General features: G+C 50.1%; 1 protein-coding gene across 3 annotated transcripts in view; it reads right to left on the bottom strand.

Annotated features, from left to right (window-relative positions):
- Positions 1 to 2,881: 2,881 nt before the first annotated feature.
- The window catches only part of TXNDC16 (thioredoxin domain containing 16), a 40,310-nt gene continuing 23,430 nt past the window's right edge, over positions 2,882 to 19,761 (bottom strand). For all 3 annotated transcript variants that reach the window (XM_066552039.1, XM_066552040.1, XM_066552041.1), the window contains 7 exons: positions 18,014 to 18,182; positions 17,553 to 17,689; positions 13,059 to 13,143; positions 8,559 to 8,697; positions 7,870 to 8,030; positions 5,883 to 6,073; positions 2,882 to 4,900 (listed from right to left, as the gene is read on the bottom strand). In XM_066552039.1, the coding sequence (XP_066408136.1) occupies positions 4,614 to 4,900; positions 5,883 to 6,073; positions 7,870 to 8,030; positions 8,559 to 8,697; positions 13,059 to 13,143; positions 17,553 to 17,689; positions 18,014 to 18,182 (1,169 nt within the window). In that variant the 3' untranslated portion in view covers positions 2,882 to 4,613. The remainder of the gene's footprint in view (positions 4,901 to 5,882; positions 6,074 to 7,869; positions 8,031 to 8,558; positions 8,698 to 13,058; positions 13,144 to 17,552; positions 17,690 to 18,013; positions 18,183 to 19,761) is intronic.

Here is a 19,761-nt window from a genome sequence, read left to right as displayed (position 1 = left end):
GCCCCGCAGGGAAAGCATCTCTGGCAGGCTGAGCCACCCGATGGGATGGAGGGACTGGTTCTCACTGTCCCCCAGCCCTGCCAGCCTCCCTGTCCCCACCCAGGGGACATGAGCCAGCTCACCAGGTCTTGTCCAGCTCCACATCCTGCTGGAATCTGTCCAGGCAGATCTGTCCTTCCTGGCAGCATCTCCCTTCTGGGGACCAGGTCCTGTCCTGCCTCCTCCCTGCTGCTGCCACCTCTCCTGCCATCCTGCAGCTGTATCCCAGAGCAGAGCCTGGCCATGGAATGAGGCTCCCCAGGAGGGGCTGGGGCTGCCCATCCCTGCTCCAGGATGGGCTGGGAATTTGGAAATTCTCAGCCAATTTGAAAAATCCACATTCCAAGAGAAGGGCTTGTCTCTCAGCACCCAGGTTCTGCTCAAAGGGTGGAAAACATGGAAGGAATGCCATGACTGCTTCCAATGTCCCACGGTTTTGAGAACTCTAAAACCTTTTAATGTGGAAAACACAACAGGCACTTTAAATATTCCCTCTGCCCTGTAGTGAGCACTGCTGCCAGCCTGGCTTTGTGGGATTCCTTAAGGATGGGGACAGATCAGAGAATCACAGAATATCCTGAGCTGGAAGAGGCCAACAAGGACAATTTCCTGTTGTTTTGGACAATAAATTGTTTTGCTTTCAGGGCAAGCACATAATCCTTTTTTGGGTGTGTGTGTGTATCTTTGTTTTATCTTCTGATAATTTAAACACCCCTTGAAAGGCTCCTGAAGCACATCCAAATAGCTGCTGAAATGAAGTCCCACCAGAAGAAAAGTTTGGTCTGAAGCTGCACTTGATCCATATCAGCCAGGAAATCTTGAGCTGAGCCTGCACCCCCAAGGAAGGCAGAGCTGTGGTTTTATCCAAACACGACATTTATTGTTAAATGGTCGAAGAGGGAGCTGATAACATCAGAGTCCCTGGTGATCTCACCTCACTTCAGCAGCAGCTTTGACACAGAGAGGTTGATGAGCAGGAAGACCCTGCTGGCTTCTGTGTGGAGAGATCCTGCTCCTCCATCCTCCTGGGACAGGACAGATCCTGCTCCTCCATCCTCCTGGGACAGGACAGACCCTGCTCCTCCATCCTCCTGGGATAGGACAGACCCCTCTCCTCCATCCTCCTGGGACAGGACAGATCCTGCTCCCCCATCCTCCTGGGACAGGACAGATCCTGCTCCTCCATCCTCCTGGGACAGGACAGATCCTGCTCCCCCATCCTCCTGGGACAGGACAGATCCTTCTCCTCCATCCTCCTGGGATAGGACAGACCCTGCTCCTCCATCCTCCTGGGACAGGACAGACCCTGCTCCTCCATCCTCCTGGGATAGGACAGACCCTGCTCCTCCATCCTCCTGGGACAGGACAGACCCTGCTCCTCCATCCTCCTGGGACAGGACAGATCCTGCTCCTCCATCCTCCTGGGACAGGACAGATCCTGCTCCCCCATCCTCCTGGGACAGGACAGATCCTTCTCCTCCATCCTCCTGGGATAGGACAGACCCTGCTCCTCCATCCTCCTGGGACAGGACAGACCCTGCTCCTCCATCCTCCTGGGACAGGACAGATCCTGCTCCCCCATCCTCCTGGGACAGGACAGATCCTGCTCCTCCATCCTCCTGGGACAGGACAGACCCTGCTCCTCCATCCTCCTGGGACAGGACAGATCCTGCTCCTCCAGCCCCCTGGGACAGGACAGATCCTGCTCCTCCATCCTCCTGGGACAGGACAGACCCTGCTCCTCCAGCCTCCTGGGACAGGACAGATCCTTCTCCTCCAGCCCCCTGGGACAGGACAGATCCCACTCCAGAGGGAATCACTCTGTCCCTCACAGCTGCCCCCCAGAACATAAGCTCTGCCTTCTCTGCCTCACTTCTCACCCAAGGCTGGAATTCCAGGCCATGCTGGATGGGAATCAGAGCAGCCTTGTCCAGGGGAAGGTGTCCCTGCCCATGGCAGGGTGGGACTGGATGCCCTCCAAAGGTCCCTTTCAGCCAAAACCACTCTGTGGCTCTGATTCCATAAACACCCTCAGAGTGTTTCTTTCCACCTGCTTTGCCCCCAGAGCTGGAGTTGTTGGAAACAGCCAAGTGCTGGAGCATTTCCTCTGGTGGATGAGGAAATTTTGGGATGCAGACCCCCATCAAACTGCCTTCAGTATCCCTAACATTTTCCTCCTGTCTATACAAAACCTGGCACATTTCTGCCTCCATGGATTTCCGCGAGTGCCTGTTTGGGCTACACAGTGGAAAAGACATTTTATATTGAGAAATAAAACCCCAATAAACTCCAAGCCAGCTGATGTGGTCCAGAAGCATGACCTGCATCCAGAGCTGGCAGTCCAGCTGGATTCTGGCATGCTGGATAAGCACATCCCTTCCCAAGTCTCTGTGCTGGCACCTGCAAGGTGGACTCGGCTCAGGGCTGGAGCTGATGGATCCCACTGGTGATGCTGGGGATGAAGCCAGCAGAGCAGGCTCGGCTCCTCATGCAGCAGCATCCCCACAGGATCCCATTGGGAAGCTGCTCCCGACCTCCAGCGCTCGCTGGTGACGCTCCAGCCTCACTCCAGCCTCACTCCAGCCTCAGTCCAGCCTCTCTCCAGCAGCACCGGGAGAGGCGGGGATTTGCAAAGCCCCAACGGAGATGTGGCACTGACCCCTGCTGACAACTCCTGCCCCAGCCCTGCACCGGAGAACGGCTGTGCCTGGAAAAGGCCACGTGGATAAGAGTAGGGATGTGGGAATGCTCCTCAGAAACCCTGTGGAAGGAAAGGATCCTGCTGCTGATGAGGGACCTGCCCAGGCCCCTGCTCCCACCACCCAAAACATGCAGAGGAGCATACTGGAGATGGGGTTTATTTAAGATGCAATGAAAAATCCAATTATTGCACTTCAAACCGCCAGTGGGCAAGGATGGATGGGATAATTGAAAGAAATTCCTGGCTGGGAGGGTGGGCAGGCCCTTGCACAGGGTACCCAGAGCAGCTGTGGCTGCCCCTGGATCCCTGGAAGTGCCCAAGGCCAGGTTGGACAGGGCTTGGAGCAGCCTGGGATGGTGGAAGGTGTCCCTGCCCATGGCAAGGGTGGAATTAGATGGGATTTAAGGTCCTTTGCAACCCAACCCATTCTGGGATTCAATGCTGATGATCAGGGCCAGCAGGGGAAATGAGCAATGTTCAGTGTATGGAATTCAGCAGCGTGAGGACCTCATGGAGCAGAGGAATGATGGGAACACACGAAGGATCTGTTCACACCCTTCCCTTGGGAATCATGCCTTTGATCAGCAGGCTGCAGTTTATTCCTTTAAATACATACATTTTGGCTCCAAGCCTGTCACTTAGTCCAAAAATGGTCACTCTCAATTAAGGCCTCCCAGAACAGCCCAGGACTAATAATCTATTTCTGGGTATTTCAAAAGACTCACAGCCACGTGTGCTGCTTGCAGGATGACAAATACTGAGTTTGCAATGCTCTCAGCAGTCCCTTACCAGGATTTTTTCCTCTTCCCAGTAATTTCAGAGCCTTAAAGAGTAGGAAGAGGATCTGACTGTCTCAGCACATCTCTCTGGGAGGGAGATCAAGTTCATTCAAGGGATGGTCATGGAATCCTGGACCATCTGCTTTCAACCTCCTGCTATTTCTTGTCCCCAGAAGATGTGCAGAGGCTGGAAATCCACTTGCCCAGGTTTTGCATCTCCTCAGTTAAGTTTTGGATGTGAAGCAGCTCCATCCCACCTTGGAAGGGTCCAGCCTTGCCCTTCATCTCTCTCCACTCTTGCACAGCACTCAGCTTTCCACAGACCTTGCTCCCTGCACCATTCCCAGCTCAGGAGGCACCAACCTTGCTGCTGTCACCGAGAGCAAAGACAAATGGAGGCTGCAAATAGCCCCTGGGCTCGTGACCAAGAAAATGCCAGCAGTGAGCAAAGCCATCTCCCAACCTGCCCACCCTTGGGATTTGCTGGCAGAGTTTTGTCCCAGCTATTCAGGACTGTTGTGTGACCTGAGCTCTGGCTTCTGGAATAAATCTGCTTTGACCAGATCCTCCTCTTCTCCCCCTGTGAGGATGAACAAGCTCATGAATTTGGGTCACAAGTCAGGTGTTAACACAACTGGGGGCTGGTTGGAGCAGCCCTGGAGTGGTGGAATGCTGGCTCCACATGGTTCCAATGCAGATGGAATTGTAGGATTTTCTGTCACACATCAGTAGAGCTTCTCTGGCAACCAGGTAGGAGAGAAGTGGGCTTTTTATCTTGGAATCACTCACCCCTTCCTGCTCAGAGGCAACTGAAGTGACTCTGGGACTTGGGGAATCTACAGAGCAGGGCAGCAGGGCAGAATTGTCTTTTCCAGTGTAGCTTGTTGCTTGATGAGCTCCCAAGATCATCCAGGGCACAACAAGTGGGATGTACAGACACCTCCGCGGCATCAGAACCCCCCAGCACCCAGCAGCAGGGAGTGGCCTTTCCTTTCACCATTCCTTGACAGTTAAACCTCTTCTGTCCTTGGAGAACAGGCTGGGACAGTGCCAGGCGTTCCAGGGCAGTCCCACACCTTTCCCCAGCCCGGCTCTCAGAGCTCGCTGTGCCTCCTGCCCGGCTTGTCCCTCGCTGCCAGCCTCGGGGCCGTCCCCCGCAGGCCCCTCCCAGGGACACCGACTGCCTCTGCTGTGCTCTCCGGGGACGGCTCCTCCCGGCTGCCACTGTCCCCTCCGGCGCTGTCCCCTCCGGGGTTTTGGGGCGGGTGCTGTGCCGGGGAGGCCCCGGGCTGAGGGGACAGCTCAGGCACGGATGGCTCCATCATCTGGAGGAAGTCGTAAGCAGGGAGTGGTGGCTTCCAGTCCTCCTCAGACAAGGTACCTGAGCAGCAAATACAGCCCCATTCAGTAGGTGAAGAGTTATCTCCCACCTCCATGGATATTTCCCTTTTTGAGGAATTATGGCTTCCCCCCCCCCCGCCCCCATTCTAATGAATACAAAATTAAAAATCTTTTCTGAAAGATCAGAGAACCACAGAACCAGAGAACCACAGAACAATCTGGGCTGGAAGGGACCTTAAAGCCCAGCTCATTCCAGCCCCTGCCATGGCAGGGACACCTTCCACTGTCCCAGGTGGCTCCAAGCCCTGTCCAGCCTGGCCTGGGACATTCCAGGGATCCAGGGGCAGCCACAGCTGCTCTGGGCACCCTGTGCCAGGGCCTGCCCACCCTCACATTCAGGAATTCCTTCCCAATCTCCCATCCATCCTTGCCCTCTGGCAGCCATTCCCTGTGCCCTGTCCCTCCATCCCTGTCCCCAGTCCCTCTCCAGCTCTCTTGAGGAAGGCAGATCCATCCTGACTTCTTCCAAAGCCTCATCAGGCTGAGCAAGACCGGAGGGATGCAGTGAAAGCTTCACAGCACAAGCCAACCCTTTATGTCCTAAAGCCTGCAGTAAAACACCAGCTCCCTCATCCCTTCCCATCCAAAAAGAAATGCAGGAAGGTGCCTGAAGAGCAGCTACTTCTTACACTGTCAACTGGGAGCTGGGAGGTTTTTTATGAGCAAGCTGTGGTTGGGAATGGGAAAACACAGCCAGATTTGGGGATTATCACAGAGAAAAGATGTCAATTCCAAACTATCCACGTTTGGCTCTGAGCATTAAACAGTCCCAAAGCAAACTTGTGAGTGTGGGCATTCTCTCTTGGCTGGACTATTTGTACTTCTGCAGCTCTAACAAGCAGAGCTGCTTTTTCCATCGTTAAATTCCAGGGCAGACAATTTATTGCACGTAGAATCTTCTCATAAACACACTGGAGCTCACAGTGTGTGCTTGGGAACGTTGTAAACCTGTGTCCACTTACTGCTGGGAATCTCCAGTCCTGCTTGGAGCTGCTCCAGCCACGACAAGATGTTCATCTCAGTGATGGACTGCTCTGAGGGGAACTTGAACACCTGACCCCCAGCATGGAGATTCACCCAGAGGAGAAGGGGCAAGGGAGGAGTGGTGGAGAAGTATGTCCTCAGGATCCCATATCCCACTGGAGTCTTCTTCCTGTTGGGAAAAAGGAGATTCAGGCTTGGCAGCACAACAGGACTGAGAGCCAAAAAAAAAACCACCAAAGCATTTGGGTCACATGCAGCAAAGCAGAGTTTGGTGGGACTGCAGCAGCAGCATCCTTGGAAGTGTTCAAAGCCAGGCTGGACAGGGCTTGGAGCAAGCTGGGACTGTGGAAGGTGTCCCTGCCCAAGGATGGGCTTTAAGGTCCCTTCCAGCCCAAACCATTCCAGGATTCTGTGATTCTAAGCACTGTAAATAAGCCTGGTGCTTAAGGAACCTGTTAGGATCCAAGAGGGAGAGAGCAGACAACAGCCTGGATGTGTGAAGAAATCCTTGAGCAGGACAAACTCTGTAGGAAGGTGGGAGATGTTTTCCACCTTAAGATTTTAAGGAGAGCTGGTTCAAGAGTAGGACAGGTCCTGTAGCCCCCCAGGTCAGGCCCTGTCTGCAGGGACAGCTGAGAGCTCCTTCCAGCCCCTTCCAGCTGCTGCCACTGCAATTCCACAGGGACTGAAAGGCAAATTGCTCAGGTGACACACAGAGAGTGAAAACAGGACACTGAGCCAGAGGGACAGCAAGCCCACAGAGGTGCTGAGACATTCCTGCACTGTTTCAAGGCTTCAGGTCTGAGCTGGCTCTTGCCCTGGGAATGAAGGCTTCTTTCTAGGATGAGGGACTTTTGACAAGGACATGAAGTGACAGGACACAGGGAGTGCCTTCCCACTGCCAGAGGGCAGGGATGGATGGGAGATTGGGAATTCCTGGCTGGGAGGCTGGAAAGGTGCCCAGAGCAGCTGTGGCTGCCTCTGGATCCCTGGAAGTGTCCAAGGCCAGGCTGGATGGGATATCTTGGACAGTGGAAGGTGTCCCTGCCCATGTCAGGGGTTGGAATGAGATGATCTTTAATGCTCCTTCCACCCCAAACCCTTCTGGGGTTCTGCCCTGTTTTGTGGCAGTGCCATTCTGCTCTGGCACAAGAAGGCTTTTTGTGTCTCAACAAGGCAGAGCAAAGGCAGATGTGTAGGTGGGGAAGTTCCAGGGCTCTCATTTCTGGTGCATTACTGGCAGCCCAATCCCCTTCTCCCTGAGCACATGTGCATTTCCCCCTCAGCTAAGCTCCAGCCCACGCTGGTCACGGCTTCCCAGACTTCAAAGCAAGTTATGATTAAACCACTGAAGCTTCTCTGGGCTTGGGCACAACAAACAGAGGCCAAAAAATTCAAAATGCAACTAAGAAGAGGAGGATTTTAAAAAATCCCCTTTCCTACAATCAATCTTTTATTATTTAGGTCTTAAATCAATTTTGTTGCCTCAATATTTTTTAAATTTAATTTATGGGGCTTCTGGTTGAACCTTTTTGTGAAAGCTTTCTTTGCCCAGTCAATGACCAGTCATTCCCTCTAATTGCTGGTGGAAAATCACCATAAGACATTCCAGGAGGGCAAATTTCCATTTTTTTTTTCCCATATGCACTTTATCCCATCCCAACAAAAATGCAAATAACACCAGACCCAGGGTCAAGCTACTACAAGCACTAGAGAACATTTTCCTCTATTGAAAAAAACTATTTCTGCAATCAATTAAATATTTACTAATTTTACTTTGTCAGGCAATTTTTACAGTTGCCCAGAACACTGAGTGAACCATTGCTCAATGGTTTGACCTCCAATTCCTGATGATTTCAGACCAAATACATTACCAGCTTGTCTTCTCAGCAATTGCAGCCTCAGGGTTTTTTTCTGTAAGGCTCAGAGTGAGTTAATGGAAAGAAGAGATTTTCAAACACTCACAGGTTCAACCAGCAAACCACAAATGTCTGCTGGGGTCTTCCTTTTGCCAGCTTCAGCATTTCCTTGCTTTCCACCTGACTGATGTCACCAGCACTGAACAGGATGAGGAAGGGTTTTCCCAGCTGCAGGTACTGGGGCAGATTTGGCACGGTGATTTCTGGCTGCAGGACGTCACAAACAAGAAATTGGGGGTTATGGGGAGAAGAAAACAGGAGAAATTCCAATTTCTACTAAGCAAAGCTCCAGTGTCTGTGTGGAATGTGGGAAGCAGGAAGAAGGCTGGGATTTTGGTGCACTTGGGGATGTCTTTGCCCAACCCAAGTGCACCAAGTTCGTGGGAGCAGCTGTGAGCTTGGAGATGGGGATGTGAGCAGAGCAGGCAGAGGCTCCAAAAGGCACATGGAAAAAGCCCTGGGAACAGGGAATAGACCCAATAATAACTGTGGCAATTAGCAGGTGAGTGACTCTGAGGCCAGTCCCTCAACTCCAGGGTCTCCTACTCCAAGACCACACAGCAAAGAGCAGATTTCTGTCCTGACTCCCTGCTCCAAGCCATAAAATTTGAAAACAAACTCGGCACGATAAAAATAACAAGCGGACACGGCCGTTCCGCAGAACTCCACGCTATAATCAGGGCTCTGCAAATGACTGCAATGGAAAAAAGGCATTTTGATTTTATTTTTACTCACAAAAATGTCCAGCAGTTCATATCTGATCATCTGCACCATGTCCTGCACGCTGTGTTGGGACAGAGCGATGCCTTCCACGCTCCGGCCGCCGCTCCGGGCCAGGAGGAGGGCAGGGGGGGACACTGAGTATTTCTGGGATCTGAAAAACAGGGATGGGCACAGGGCTTAGGACACACCCTGACCCACATTGCCAGGCAAGATGTTTTCTATTTGCCATCTGTGTGGCAGTTGTCTTCTGTTCATTGGGCAGGTTTTTTTTATCTCTTCCACACTCACTCCTCCCTCGGGGAGACACCTGCTGATAAGAGCCATGGAATGTCCCTGCATGGCTGATAAGAACTACAGCATCCCATTGGGAGATGTGAGCCCAGAGGGAGGAGCCAAGCATTCCTGCCTGGATATAATCTGGAGATTCTGGAACACCAGCACGGCTTCTGCACTGGATTGCCCAGAGGAACAGCAGCTGCCTCTCCTTCCCCTGGATCTGCAGAGGAAGACTCCGCCCTTCTCCAGGATCCCTGCTCCAGCAGAGCCACCCCTGGCACTGCAGGAGGGCTGAGCCACAATTCCAGTGGGGCTGCTGCCAGCACCCTGACCCACAGGGTGTCAGGCTGGGTTCTGACTCTGGCAGTGCTGTTTTGGTTTCCTGCATTGTTTATTTTATTATTGTATTTGCTGGGAATCTGCCCCGACAAAGGCAGGAATGGTGAATCTGACTCCATGTTCTCAGAAGGCTGATTTATTACTTTATAATACTATGTTATATTAAAGAATACTAAACTATACTAAAGAATACAGAAAGGATACTTACAGAAGGCTAAAAAGATAACAATGAAAACTTGTGACTCTTCAGAGTCTTAAGACAGCTTGGCCCCAATTGGTCAAAAAGTGAAAACAACTCACAGCAGAATCCAATGGAACAATCACCTGTGGGTAAACAATCTCCAAACACATTCCACGTGAGCACAACACAAGAGAAGCAAATGAGATAAGAATTGTTTTCTTTTTCTCTGAGGCTTCCCAGGAGAAAAATCCTGGGCAAAGGAATTATTTCAGAGAATGTGAATGCCACATTTTATCTTTTAATTTTTCTTCCCTAATAAAGAACTGTTATTCCTGCTCTCATATTTTTGCCTGAGAGCCCCTTAATTTCAAATTTATAACAATTCAGAGGGAGGGAGTTTGCATTTTTCCATTTCAGGGGAGGCTCCTGCCTTCCTTAGCAGACACCTGGCTTTCCAAACCAAGACAACCCCAAATGTGCTGCACACAGAGCTGGTGTCCTCCTGGAGACATGTCCCATCCCTGGAAGTGTCCAAGGCCAGGTTGGACGGGGCTTGGAGCACCCTGGGATAGTGGAAGGTGTCCCTGCCCATAGCAGAGGGTGGAATGGGATGAGCTTTAAGGTCCCTTCCAACCCAAACCATACAGGAATTCTGGGATTTTATTCCTACTTCTCCTTCATTTTCACACCCATGGTTGGGTGATGCAAAAACCCACCCAGGGCTTCACTCTGCCTCCCCAGGCAAGGCAAACACAGGTCTCAGATTCCATCCAAGGGACACAACCACCCACCCAAAACAACCTCCAGGAGTTGATCCAGTTTTTGCCTCAGCAAACAAACCCAAAAATGCTGGTGAAGTCCAAGCCCCACGTTGGAGCAACACACACAGGCTGCACCCACCCATTCTTGGTGGAGTAGTCAGATGATGCTTTGTCCCACAAATCCCTTCTGGTAAGAGGGGTTAAAGTACTCAAAGAAAAGCTGAGAAAGTGGGAAAAGCAAAAATAGGAGAAGTTTGAGCAAAGAAAGGGCAGGGGGGACACCAACACCAAGCCAGGACAGCAATTTTCTAGAAGTTTGAGGAACTTCAGCCCTGGAGGCTCCAGATGGCACTGCCTAGAGGAAGGGTGTGACAGGGGAAATCAGCTGCCTCTGCAGTTTTTGGAGTCAAGTCTGGTTTGTTTTTCAAAGGCTCCTGGAAGTTTTTCAAAGGCTGTGACACCAAAGAATCCCAGAATGGTTTGGGTTGGAAAGGACCTTAAAGCTCAGCCAGTTTCATTCCCCTGCCATGACAGGGACACCTTCTACAGTCCCAGGCTGCTCCAAGCCCTGTCCAACGTAGAATTGGACACTGCCAGGGATCCAGGGGCAGCCACGGCTGCGTGCCAGGGCCTCACCACCCTCACAGGGAGGAATTTCTTTAGGTCATCAATGACACAACAAGTGGAGGGAACTGCAGATAATTCATTTCCATGATGTCCAACTCTTGTGGAGGCCTTTCCCTTCTTCCATCACAGCATTTATCTCTCTGGGACTAACACAACGACTGCAAACCTCACTGTGAGCTGATGTATTTACAGTTGATTAAGTCTGGCAAAACCCTAAAAAATATTTAATTCAGGGATGCTGAACTTATTAAACTTCTATGGGTTTTAAAGAGATTCTTTGGCTTGGTCATGGCTCAGAGGAGTGAGGATTCTTGTTCCCTGTAAAAATACATCACCTTTGATATATTCAGCAGCCTTTGATAAGCATCTGTGAGGGTGGTGAGGCACTGGAAGAGGATTCCAGAGAAGATGCCCCTGGATCCCTGGAAGTGTCCAAGGCCAGGCTGGACAGGGCTTGGAGCAACCTGGGACAGTGGAAGGTGTCCCTGCCCACGGCAGGGGGTGGAACTGGATGGGCTTAAAGATTTCTTCCAATCTAAACCATTCTGAAGTTCTACTCTATGATTCGATAAGGAAATATCTTATAGACTGTCAGAAAATCACCAAATTCCCCAGCTACACTCTATCCTGAAATGCTTTCTCCTCTTCCTGGTACTGAGGGGTTGTGCTGTTGCTCACCACAGCTTTCTATTTATACAGCAGGACCATTGAGTGGGTAACACGAGTCTTGCATTTCAATCAAAACCATCTGCAAACAAATACTTGGCAGCAATCTCTGACAATGACGACCTCGACCTCGTGCAAAGCATTTCTTCCTCAATGCCTTTTTCCCCTTCATTAGTGACCAGCCCAGCAGGTGCCTGCTGGGCAAACAGCTTTGCTCACAACAGCCTTTGTGTATCCTGCAGCCCTTTTTACTCTGGAAAAGGTCTACAGGATGCACAAAAGGGGAATCAGCTTTCTGTGACCTGGGAACCATAAATATTTTCTCCCTGAGCACTGAGCTCAAGAATGGCTTTTCATTTTCTGAAGAAGGGAAGTGAGCCTGGCTCTTGCATAAGGAATTCCTGTAAGTGTTTACTTTCTGCTTACAGTGGAGAAGTCCATCAGCTACAGTAGCTTCACCCACAAATCACAGCCAAAATCCAAATTTGGCAGAAGGACTATCAATATAAACAGCACTAAATATTCCTGCTAAACAGGAGCAGGCTGCAGACTCCAGGAGCAGGAGCAGGGAGGTGGATTCTTGCATGTGTCAGCTCTGAGAGAACAAAGGCTTCTTCTTCTACTGATACCTTGAGAGATCACCCTCTGCTTTTTTTTTTTCCTTCTATCAGCTGGGCTGAAATCCTCAGGAAAGAGAAGTCTTAACTGATGCCTGGAGCAGTTTGGTTAATAAAGATGTATTCCCAAGGTATTTGCATTTTTATTCTCCGTGCTCACCACGAAAATGCCCGTGTGTCATCAGGAATGCATCACACCTCTGAGGAACTAATGCAAATAATTCTCTGCTGCACTGTAGCTGTTAAACCCACACCTGGAAAACAGGCCAAGGACCTCCTGGGATTTTTAACTCTGCCTTGATAGCTAATTCCTGATGGAAATGAGATGCCAGGGCAGGCTGGAGATTCCCCCTGGATCCAACTGCATTTCTAGGCATTGAAGCACCTCTCACACTCCAACCCAAAGGACTTTGTCCCTTGCTGAGTGTTAATGACACAGGTAAGATCCCATTACCTCCCACCTGGCTTCGAGTCAGGGATGCAATTCCAGCAGGAATGCAGCTCCATGGCAAGACAACAATTCTTTCCCAGCTTCCAAAGCCTTTTCCAGCACCCAGACTTAATGTCCACTCCACTCCTAGCCCAAGTAGTCATAAGCAGCTTTTTTTCTGCCTGTTCTTGGCAACCACCAGAGCAAGGGAAGGCACTGCAGGGGCTATCCATCATTTTTTCCTCCCTCACACACTGGTGGTGTAATTTTTCCAGCCTGTTTTTTTTTTGGTTTTGGGTTTTTTTGTTTGTTTGTTTGTTTTTATTTTCAGAAAGGTTTGCTCCTGTTTGTGTGAGGAACACAACCACATCCATGGGGGCTGAAGGACTGACAATGAAAGTGAGTATGAACAGCAGGAAGGTGACCATGGACAGGCTGAGAACCAGTGGCAGAGCCAAGGTAACAATTCCCTTTGGATGAGTCCTGAGCCATCTCCCTGCAGGAAAAAGTCACTTGTAGCTGTCCCTCAGCACAATGACACTTGCTCCAGGCACTGCCTTTCACTAAGTGCAGATCAGCTCGAATTCTTCCCAAAGAAAAAGAGAAACCACTTACAAAGCCAAAGCATCATCTTCAAAATACATCCCCATCCTTACGTGGCCACTTAGGATGTTTCCTGCCTCTTCAAAAGCTTCCCTGGCTGGAAAAAAGACAAAGACACAAGAATAAACAATACAAAGAGAGGTGTTGAGGTTTTTTCCTGGAAACCTGATTGATGCCTGCACACATAACATCCTGCCAGAGCAGATTTTCAGGAATTAAACTAGGATTAGAGGCTCCCAAAAAATTACTGCAGCTCAGAGCTGCAGGCCATGGGAGGAGGAGCAGGCAGAGAGCAAGGATTAGGGCAAAATTCCCATTATGAGAACAGTGTTTGCCCTTCAGCTACCAGCACTGAGCCTCCAGGATCTGCAGGACACAGGCACTGCTGGAAAATGAAATGTCTTTAAGGACTTAGAGTCTGTAAGTATTCTTGGAAACAGGAGACCAATTATAAGTCTAAACAAAAATCTTATAAATCCCAGTGACCTTTGAGAAATGATGGATGGTGGCTTTACTGGAGTAGGGCTAAGAGCCTGGAGATAAACCAACCTTTCCCTCAAGTGTCTCTTGGTTTATCCAGCTCTTCCCAGCAGACTGGGGCTGTTGCAGGATAAGGAAAAACCAGGCTGGGCTCTCTTGATCACAGCTGAGACTGAGAGCACAGCTCCAAAACAAAGCTGGCTGCAGAGCTGCTTCATTCCCTTATAAAAAGCCTCTAATTCCACAGAATTCCAGAATGATTTAGGTTGGAAAAGACCTTAAGCTCATCTTGCTCCACCCCCTGCCATGGGTAGGGACTCCTTCCATCAGACCAGGTTGCTCCAAGCCTTGTCCAGCCTGGCTGTGGCTTCAGGCAGTGGATCCAGGGAAAGCCAAGTTTTGTGGGAACATGCAAGGCACGGTGAGGAACTTGTGAAATGCAGAGATCAGAGCTCCAGACAGCTGCTGCCAAAGGTGGGGGGAGAACAGGGAGGATTTCAACACCACCACCCCCCTCCTCCTCTGCACTGAGCAACTGAAAGCAACAAAACCAGCTCTTCTGACCCAAGGAGAGGGAGAAATGTCACTTTTTGGAGAAGCCAGGTTTTTCCTGAGAATTAAGGGGGTATCTCAGACATAGCCAGGATATAAATCGCTGTCACACACCGGTGACTGCTCCTCAGAACCTTCACTGTCACAGCAGAGGCCAGCCCAAGCTCCTGGGAGCAGTGACTCAGAGCTCAGTAGATGGAGCTGCCTCTCAGTTGGTGACTTTTTGGTTCTTTGATTCCTGTTTTGCAGCTACACTCAAAGCTGTGTTTTCCACCGTTTCCCATGTGGCCCATAAACTTTCATTTAAACTGCTTTCCTTTTGAAATGGAAGGAGTTCCTTAAGGAGTGGCTCACTGAGGGCTCAGTCATTATCATAGAATCTCTGAATGGGCTGGGTGGGAAGGGACATTAAAGACCAGCCAGTGCCACCCCTGCCATGGGCAGGGACACCTTCCACTGTCCCAGGCTGCTCCAAGCCCTGGCCTTGGGCACTGCCAGGGATCCAGGGGCAGCCCCAGCTGCTCTGGGCACCCTGTGCCAGGGCCTGCCCACCCTTCCAGCAGGGAATTCCCAGTTCCCAGTGTCCCATCCATCCCTGCCCTCTGGCAGTGGGAGCCATTCCCTGGCTCCTGTCACTCCAGGCCATTGTCCAAAGCCCCTTTCCAGCTGCTACAGAGAAACCATTCTTGGATGTTGCTTTCCAGCTCTTCTGGTTGTTTGGTTACTTGATTTTATCAGTGCTGAAGGAAAAGTTCCCATCCCAAGTTCCTCCACCAAGCTTTAAATCCCCACTTGAGATATGAACTTGTCTTGAAGTGCTGCCCTGGGTCAGCCCTGGCTGCAGGAATTCCCTCCTAAGTCAGAATAACCTCCAGCAATACCAGGCTTATTTTTTGACCTGATTATGTCCTCCCTCCCCATCACACTTCCGAATTTTTCCCTAATTCTGTTCTAGACCCAGAGCCACTCACCAGCCCATATTTCTCCAGGTTCTTTGCTTTGTACCCAAAACCCCCTAAATTCACACAGCTCCACTGCAGACAGGAAGCACTTAAAAAAAAATCCATTTAAATATTTCCTAGGAAATTATTCCCCCCTGAAAACACGATTTTCATCCCCTGAGGAGGCTGACCATGCTCTGCAGCACAATCCTTGAGCTGGAATCCCAGCTGCCCTGAATTGCACAAGCACAACTTCACTGCTTTGGGGACAAGGGCTCAAACTGCCTGATGAGGAAGGGTCTAAAATCCCTGCAGAGTTTTGGGAAGCAGGATCTGAGCCTCACTTTTTATCCCTCTAGAAGGAGGCATCTTCTGAGTGTGCTCTCCAGCACAGCAGCTCCTGCTGCATCTCCCCTGCCTTCCTCACTGATGCTGCCAAGCCCAGTGAGGCACCAGAGCTCAGGGATATTTTTAAATATTTTCAAACATTTCAATATTTTTAAATATTCTTGAGGGTTTAGGACAGTTTTACTTCCTAGGATGCTTCCAGTTTCTGCATCAAAACCAAATTTCTGTCCTAAAAGTTCTCCGAGTTTCCAGAAAAACCTCACAATACATTCACCTCTTCCTAGAAAATCTTATTTAGGATTTTTCCACCAAGCCTCTTTTAGCTCAGACCCCACAAAGGGCTTCTTAACATAATCCTGATGCTAAGGGTTGGAAAAGCTCCAGGATGTTTTTAGCAGGACATCTCATTGCTCTGTTTCAGGTGACCAGAAATGACAATGACCCCCACTCGCTGCTGCTCGGGGTTAGAGCAGGAATTCTGCCATGAGAAAATGGTTGGGAATTCCAGATCAATCTGCAGGTTGGTAAGAGAACAATGTGGTTCTCCTGACTCCAGCTTGGTTTGATGCCAGCACAGCTGGCTCCAGGTTCCTGCTCCCTCAGGCTGTTCTGCATCACAGCTCCAGCACCCTCAGGAAGTGGGTGGAGAAGACATCCCAAATTTCATCTCCCTGTGGCTGAGCTACCCCAGGCTGAGGATGCCATTCTGGACTGGAATGTGCCCTGAGGGAAGAGACAATCCTACAGGATCCACAAAAGCTGTCTGGAACCTCTCAAGGTTCTTGTTTGCATGGAATGAAATGAAAAATTTCTCTGTAGGATCCCAGAATGGTTTGGGTTGGAAGGGACCCCAAAGCTCACCCAGTTCCAAACCCCTGCCATGGGCAGGGACACCTTCCATCATCCCAGGCTGCTCCAAGCCCTGTCCAGCCTGGCCTTGGACACTTCCAGGGGCAGCCAGAGCTGCTCTGGGCTGGATTAAAGGCTTTTTGGGATCAGTAGGGTTTCCTGTTGTATTTACCAGATTAGATCTCCAGAGGAAGGCAGAGATTTGATTCTCAGCTGGCTCGGGGAACACAGCCCAAGTGTTTTCTAGTTGGTTCCAGGCATCCTGTCTTGCTTTTACCTCTTCCCTCTGGACCTTCTCATGTGAGAAAGTAGCTTGGTTTGCATTAAACCAAAGTTTAGAGGCACAAGGGAGCTCTAAAATGAAAAATAGTCTGAAAGTTTGATCTTAAGCAAGATCAGGAAGTTCTCCTATTTTTAAGGCAGCAATTCCCAGGGGGAGCTGGCAACTGAGAGTCTGTGGGGTTGGAAGATCTCAGCTCCCAACTGTGAGGCCCTGGCACAGGTGCCCAGAGCAGCTGTGGCTGCCCCTGGATCCCTGGCAGTGCCCAAGGCCAGGCTGGACAGGGCTTGGAGCAGCCTGGGATGGTGGAAGTGTCCCTGCCATGGCAGGGGTGGAACTGGATGAGCTTTAAGGTCCCTTCCCACCCAGAGCACTCCATGATTCTGTGATTTGCCTGATCTTCCCTCTCCAGACTGGCTTTATTCCCTCTCCCCTGGTAACACATTGCATTTCTGTGTCCATCTATTCCAAAACCCACAAGTGGATTTCATTGAGTTGTTCACATTTCCTTCCTTCTGATACAGGAAACTTCTGGTTTATCCTATTGCTGTGCTTTTAAAAAAAAAAAAAATCAAGTTTTTGGATTGTGGGCTACTGCTTCTTCAGGAGAAGCCAGCAAGATCCAAGAGTGGATCTCTTCCTTTTTTAAGGAAGAATATGCTGGGACAAGTTGCACATGGGCTCCAGGAAGAGACTGATGGATCTGGGCTAAACCAGAGGCTTAAAGGGAATTTAGTGCCAGCCTACAGCTACTTTGAAGGGACTCATAAAGAGGACAGAGCCAAACTCCTCAGGGTAAGGGGCAGGAGGCACAACAGGAACACAAGCTTGGGAAGTTTCTACTCCCACAGCGGGCATAGCAAACCCAGCTGGCAGCTGAATGTCCTCTGAGCCAGGGATGGATCTGAAATCCCACACCTGGAACCACCTGCAAGCCTCCCACTGTACAACTGGAAAAGGCAGTGCCAGGTGTGTTGTGAACTTCCAGCAGCTGGAAGCATCCCTGTCCCACCAGGAATGAAGCTGGACAGTGTTTAACCCCCAATCCCAACAAACCTTTGCTGGTGGCTGAGCTAAAAACTCCCAGCAGTGAGGTGTGGTGGTGGGATGGGAGCTCAGATGGAAATTCCCCTCTTAAATATCCTTCTGCTTCATCCATGGTGGCCAGCTTCAGTGGGCAGGAAACTTGGCTCCTGTGGAAAGGCAGAGAAAGAACCTGGGCTGTTGTTTTTTTTTTGCTTTTGGGACGAAGAGACAACAGGACAACCTCAACCCAACAAGGGCCCATCACAATGGGACAAGTGTGACACCTCATTAGAGACAAAAATTATCATTTGGCATGGTGATAATTATCACCAGAGAGGTGCTGGAGCTGGTGACAGCAAAGAGAAAACAGCCTGAGCCAAACTGAGAGCCTTGGGATCCCCACTAAAAATAACAGAGAAGGAATTCCAGCAGAAAGACAGGGATGGTGACAGAAGATGTGGCAGATGTCCCACTGGGGATTTGTCACTCACAGCAGGATGAAGCTGCTCAGCTCTTCGGTCCCCCACATGCCACCATATGTCACTGACTGCTGTCCCCCCTGGTAAATCCTGAGGGTGGGGAACTGGGTGACATTCTCCTGGGAGCAGAGGCCAGGCCAGTCCCAGCAGTTCACCCGGGACAGCAAAACCCCTGGGGTTCCTAGAGTGGGAAAAAAAATACTCATAATGATATGAAAACCTAAAACCAACAATCAGCTGGTTGGAAAATAAAGCTTTTTATTAGCTCAGTGGATATTATTGTCTATATTTGTATTAATGCTGGCAGAAATCTACCAAAATGCCTTTGAGTACAGCCCATTTCCCTCTTGAAATCACTCATTCCCAGAAACATTCACCTCTGACTGGTAACTCCAAGCAACACCACAAAACCTGAGACATCTGTCCAGGAGCTTACAAGACAGTAGGGAAAGGCATTGGAAATACCTTAGGAATAAGGCCAAGAGAAAGAAATAATGCAGGCACTCACTAACAGGAAAGAGGGAAGATAAAGCTTGGCAAGATGGAGGAGGAGGATGCAGCCAAGGTTTTTGCATTTATTAAGTTGTTCAATACTGAAGAATCTCTGTTCTACCTCAAGCATGAAGCCAAATGCACATGGAGTTAAAGGGGATGGGAGAGAGATGTCCCATGCACTGTCCTCAGGCACAGGGTGGGATTCTTGGGGCTGTCCTGAGAGCCAGGAGTTGGGCTTGATGATTCTTGTGGAAGTCAGGATTTTCTGTGATCCCACCCAAGCCACCTTAAGAAAGGGGTCTCACAAGTAAGGGAGTGGGAAAGGAAAAGCATCTGGGAATTACAGAGCAGTCAGTCCAACTGTGGGTCCTGGGAAATGTTCTAAAAAGGCTTTTTATGGGTCTCACCAACACAAGAAACTCAAGAGGTTGGTAAGAAGTGAAACAAATAAAAAGTTGGCTCCTTGAGTGCTCTCTATGAGCCCAAGATTTGTGCAACTCCAGCATTTCCTTCAGCAAAGGACCATGGAGTCACAGAATGTTTGGGTGGGAAGGGACCTTAAAGCTCATTTAATTCCACCCCCTGCCATGGGCAGGGACACCTTCCACTATCCCAGGTTGTTTCAAGGCCTGTCCAGCCTGGCCTGGAGCACTTCCAGGGACCTGATCAGCCTTTCTTTCATCTTTGGGCTGGGTGAAGCCCAGCACAGGCTGCTGTTGATCCATGGCTAAGCCTGACCTAAATCCTGACCAGCTTCACTCCCTCCTCTCCCTTGGCTTCCAGCCTCACCTGAGCTGCCTCAGGGCCTTGACCAAGGACAGTGTCCACTTGTCCATGCCCAGTCTCAGAAATCTTCATTCCTTCCTCAAATCCTTCTTTGAACAAGACTCAAAAGTTGCCTGGGAAAGATGGGATAAAACCTAGAGACAAGTACACACATGGAGGCAGACCATGGCAAAGAATCCTCCAGAAACCAGGCTTGGGGCAGATGATGAGGGTTTCTCAAGAGAAATCAGCCAAGCTTTCTTCTCTCCCTGTCCTGGGTCTGATTCTGATCACTATTTTCATTAAAGGCCTGGCTGATGGAATAAAACACATCCAATCTGGTTTTGATCTCAAGCCTAGAGGGGCAGGAAGCAATTTGAAGGGCAAAGTGTGAGGACAGCAGCAATCCATGAGGAGAAGCAGGATGCAGGAAGGGGATGGACACTCAACAGCATCTGCAGCCCATGGGAAGAAAATGAAGTTCTTCTGTCCTGGTGAAA

The sequence above is a fragment of the Molothrus aeneus genome, chromosome 6 (assembly GCF_037042795.1).
Source record: "Molothrus aeneus isolate 106 chromosome 6, BPBGC_Maene_1.0, whole genome shotgun sequence".
Lineage (NCBI taxonomy): Eukaryota > Metazoa > Chordata > Aves > Passeriformes > Icteridae > Molothrus > Molothrus aeneus.
The sequence above is the reverse complement of the archived record's forward strand: the minus strand, read 5'-3'. Positions and strand labels throughout refer to the sequence as shown.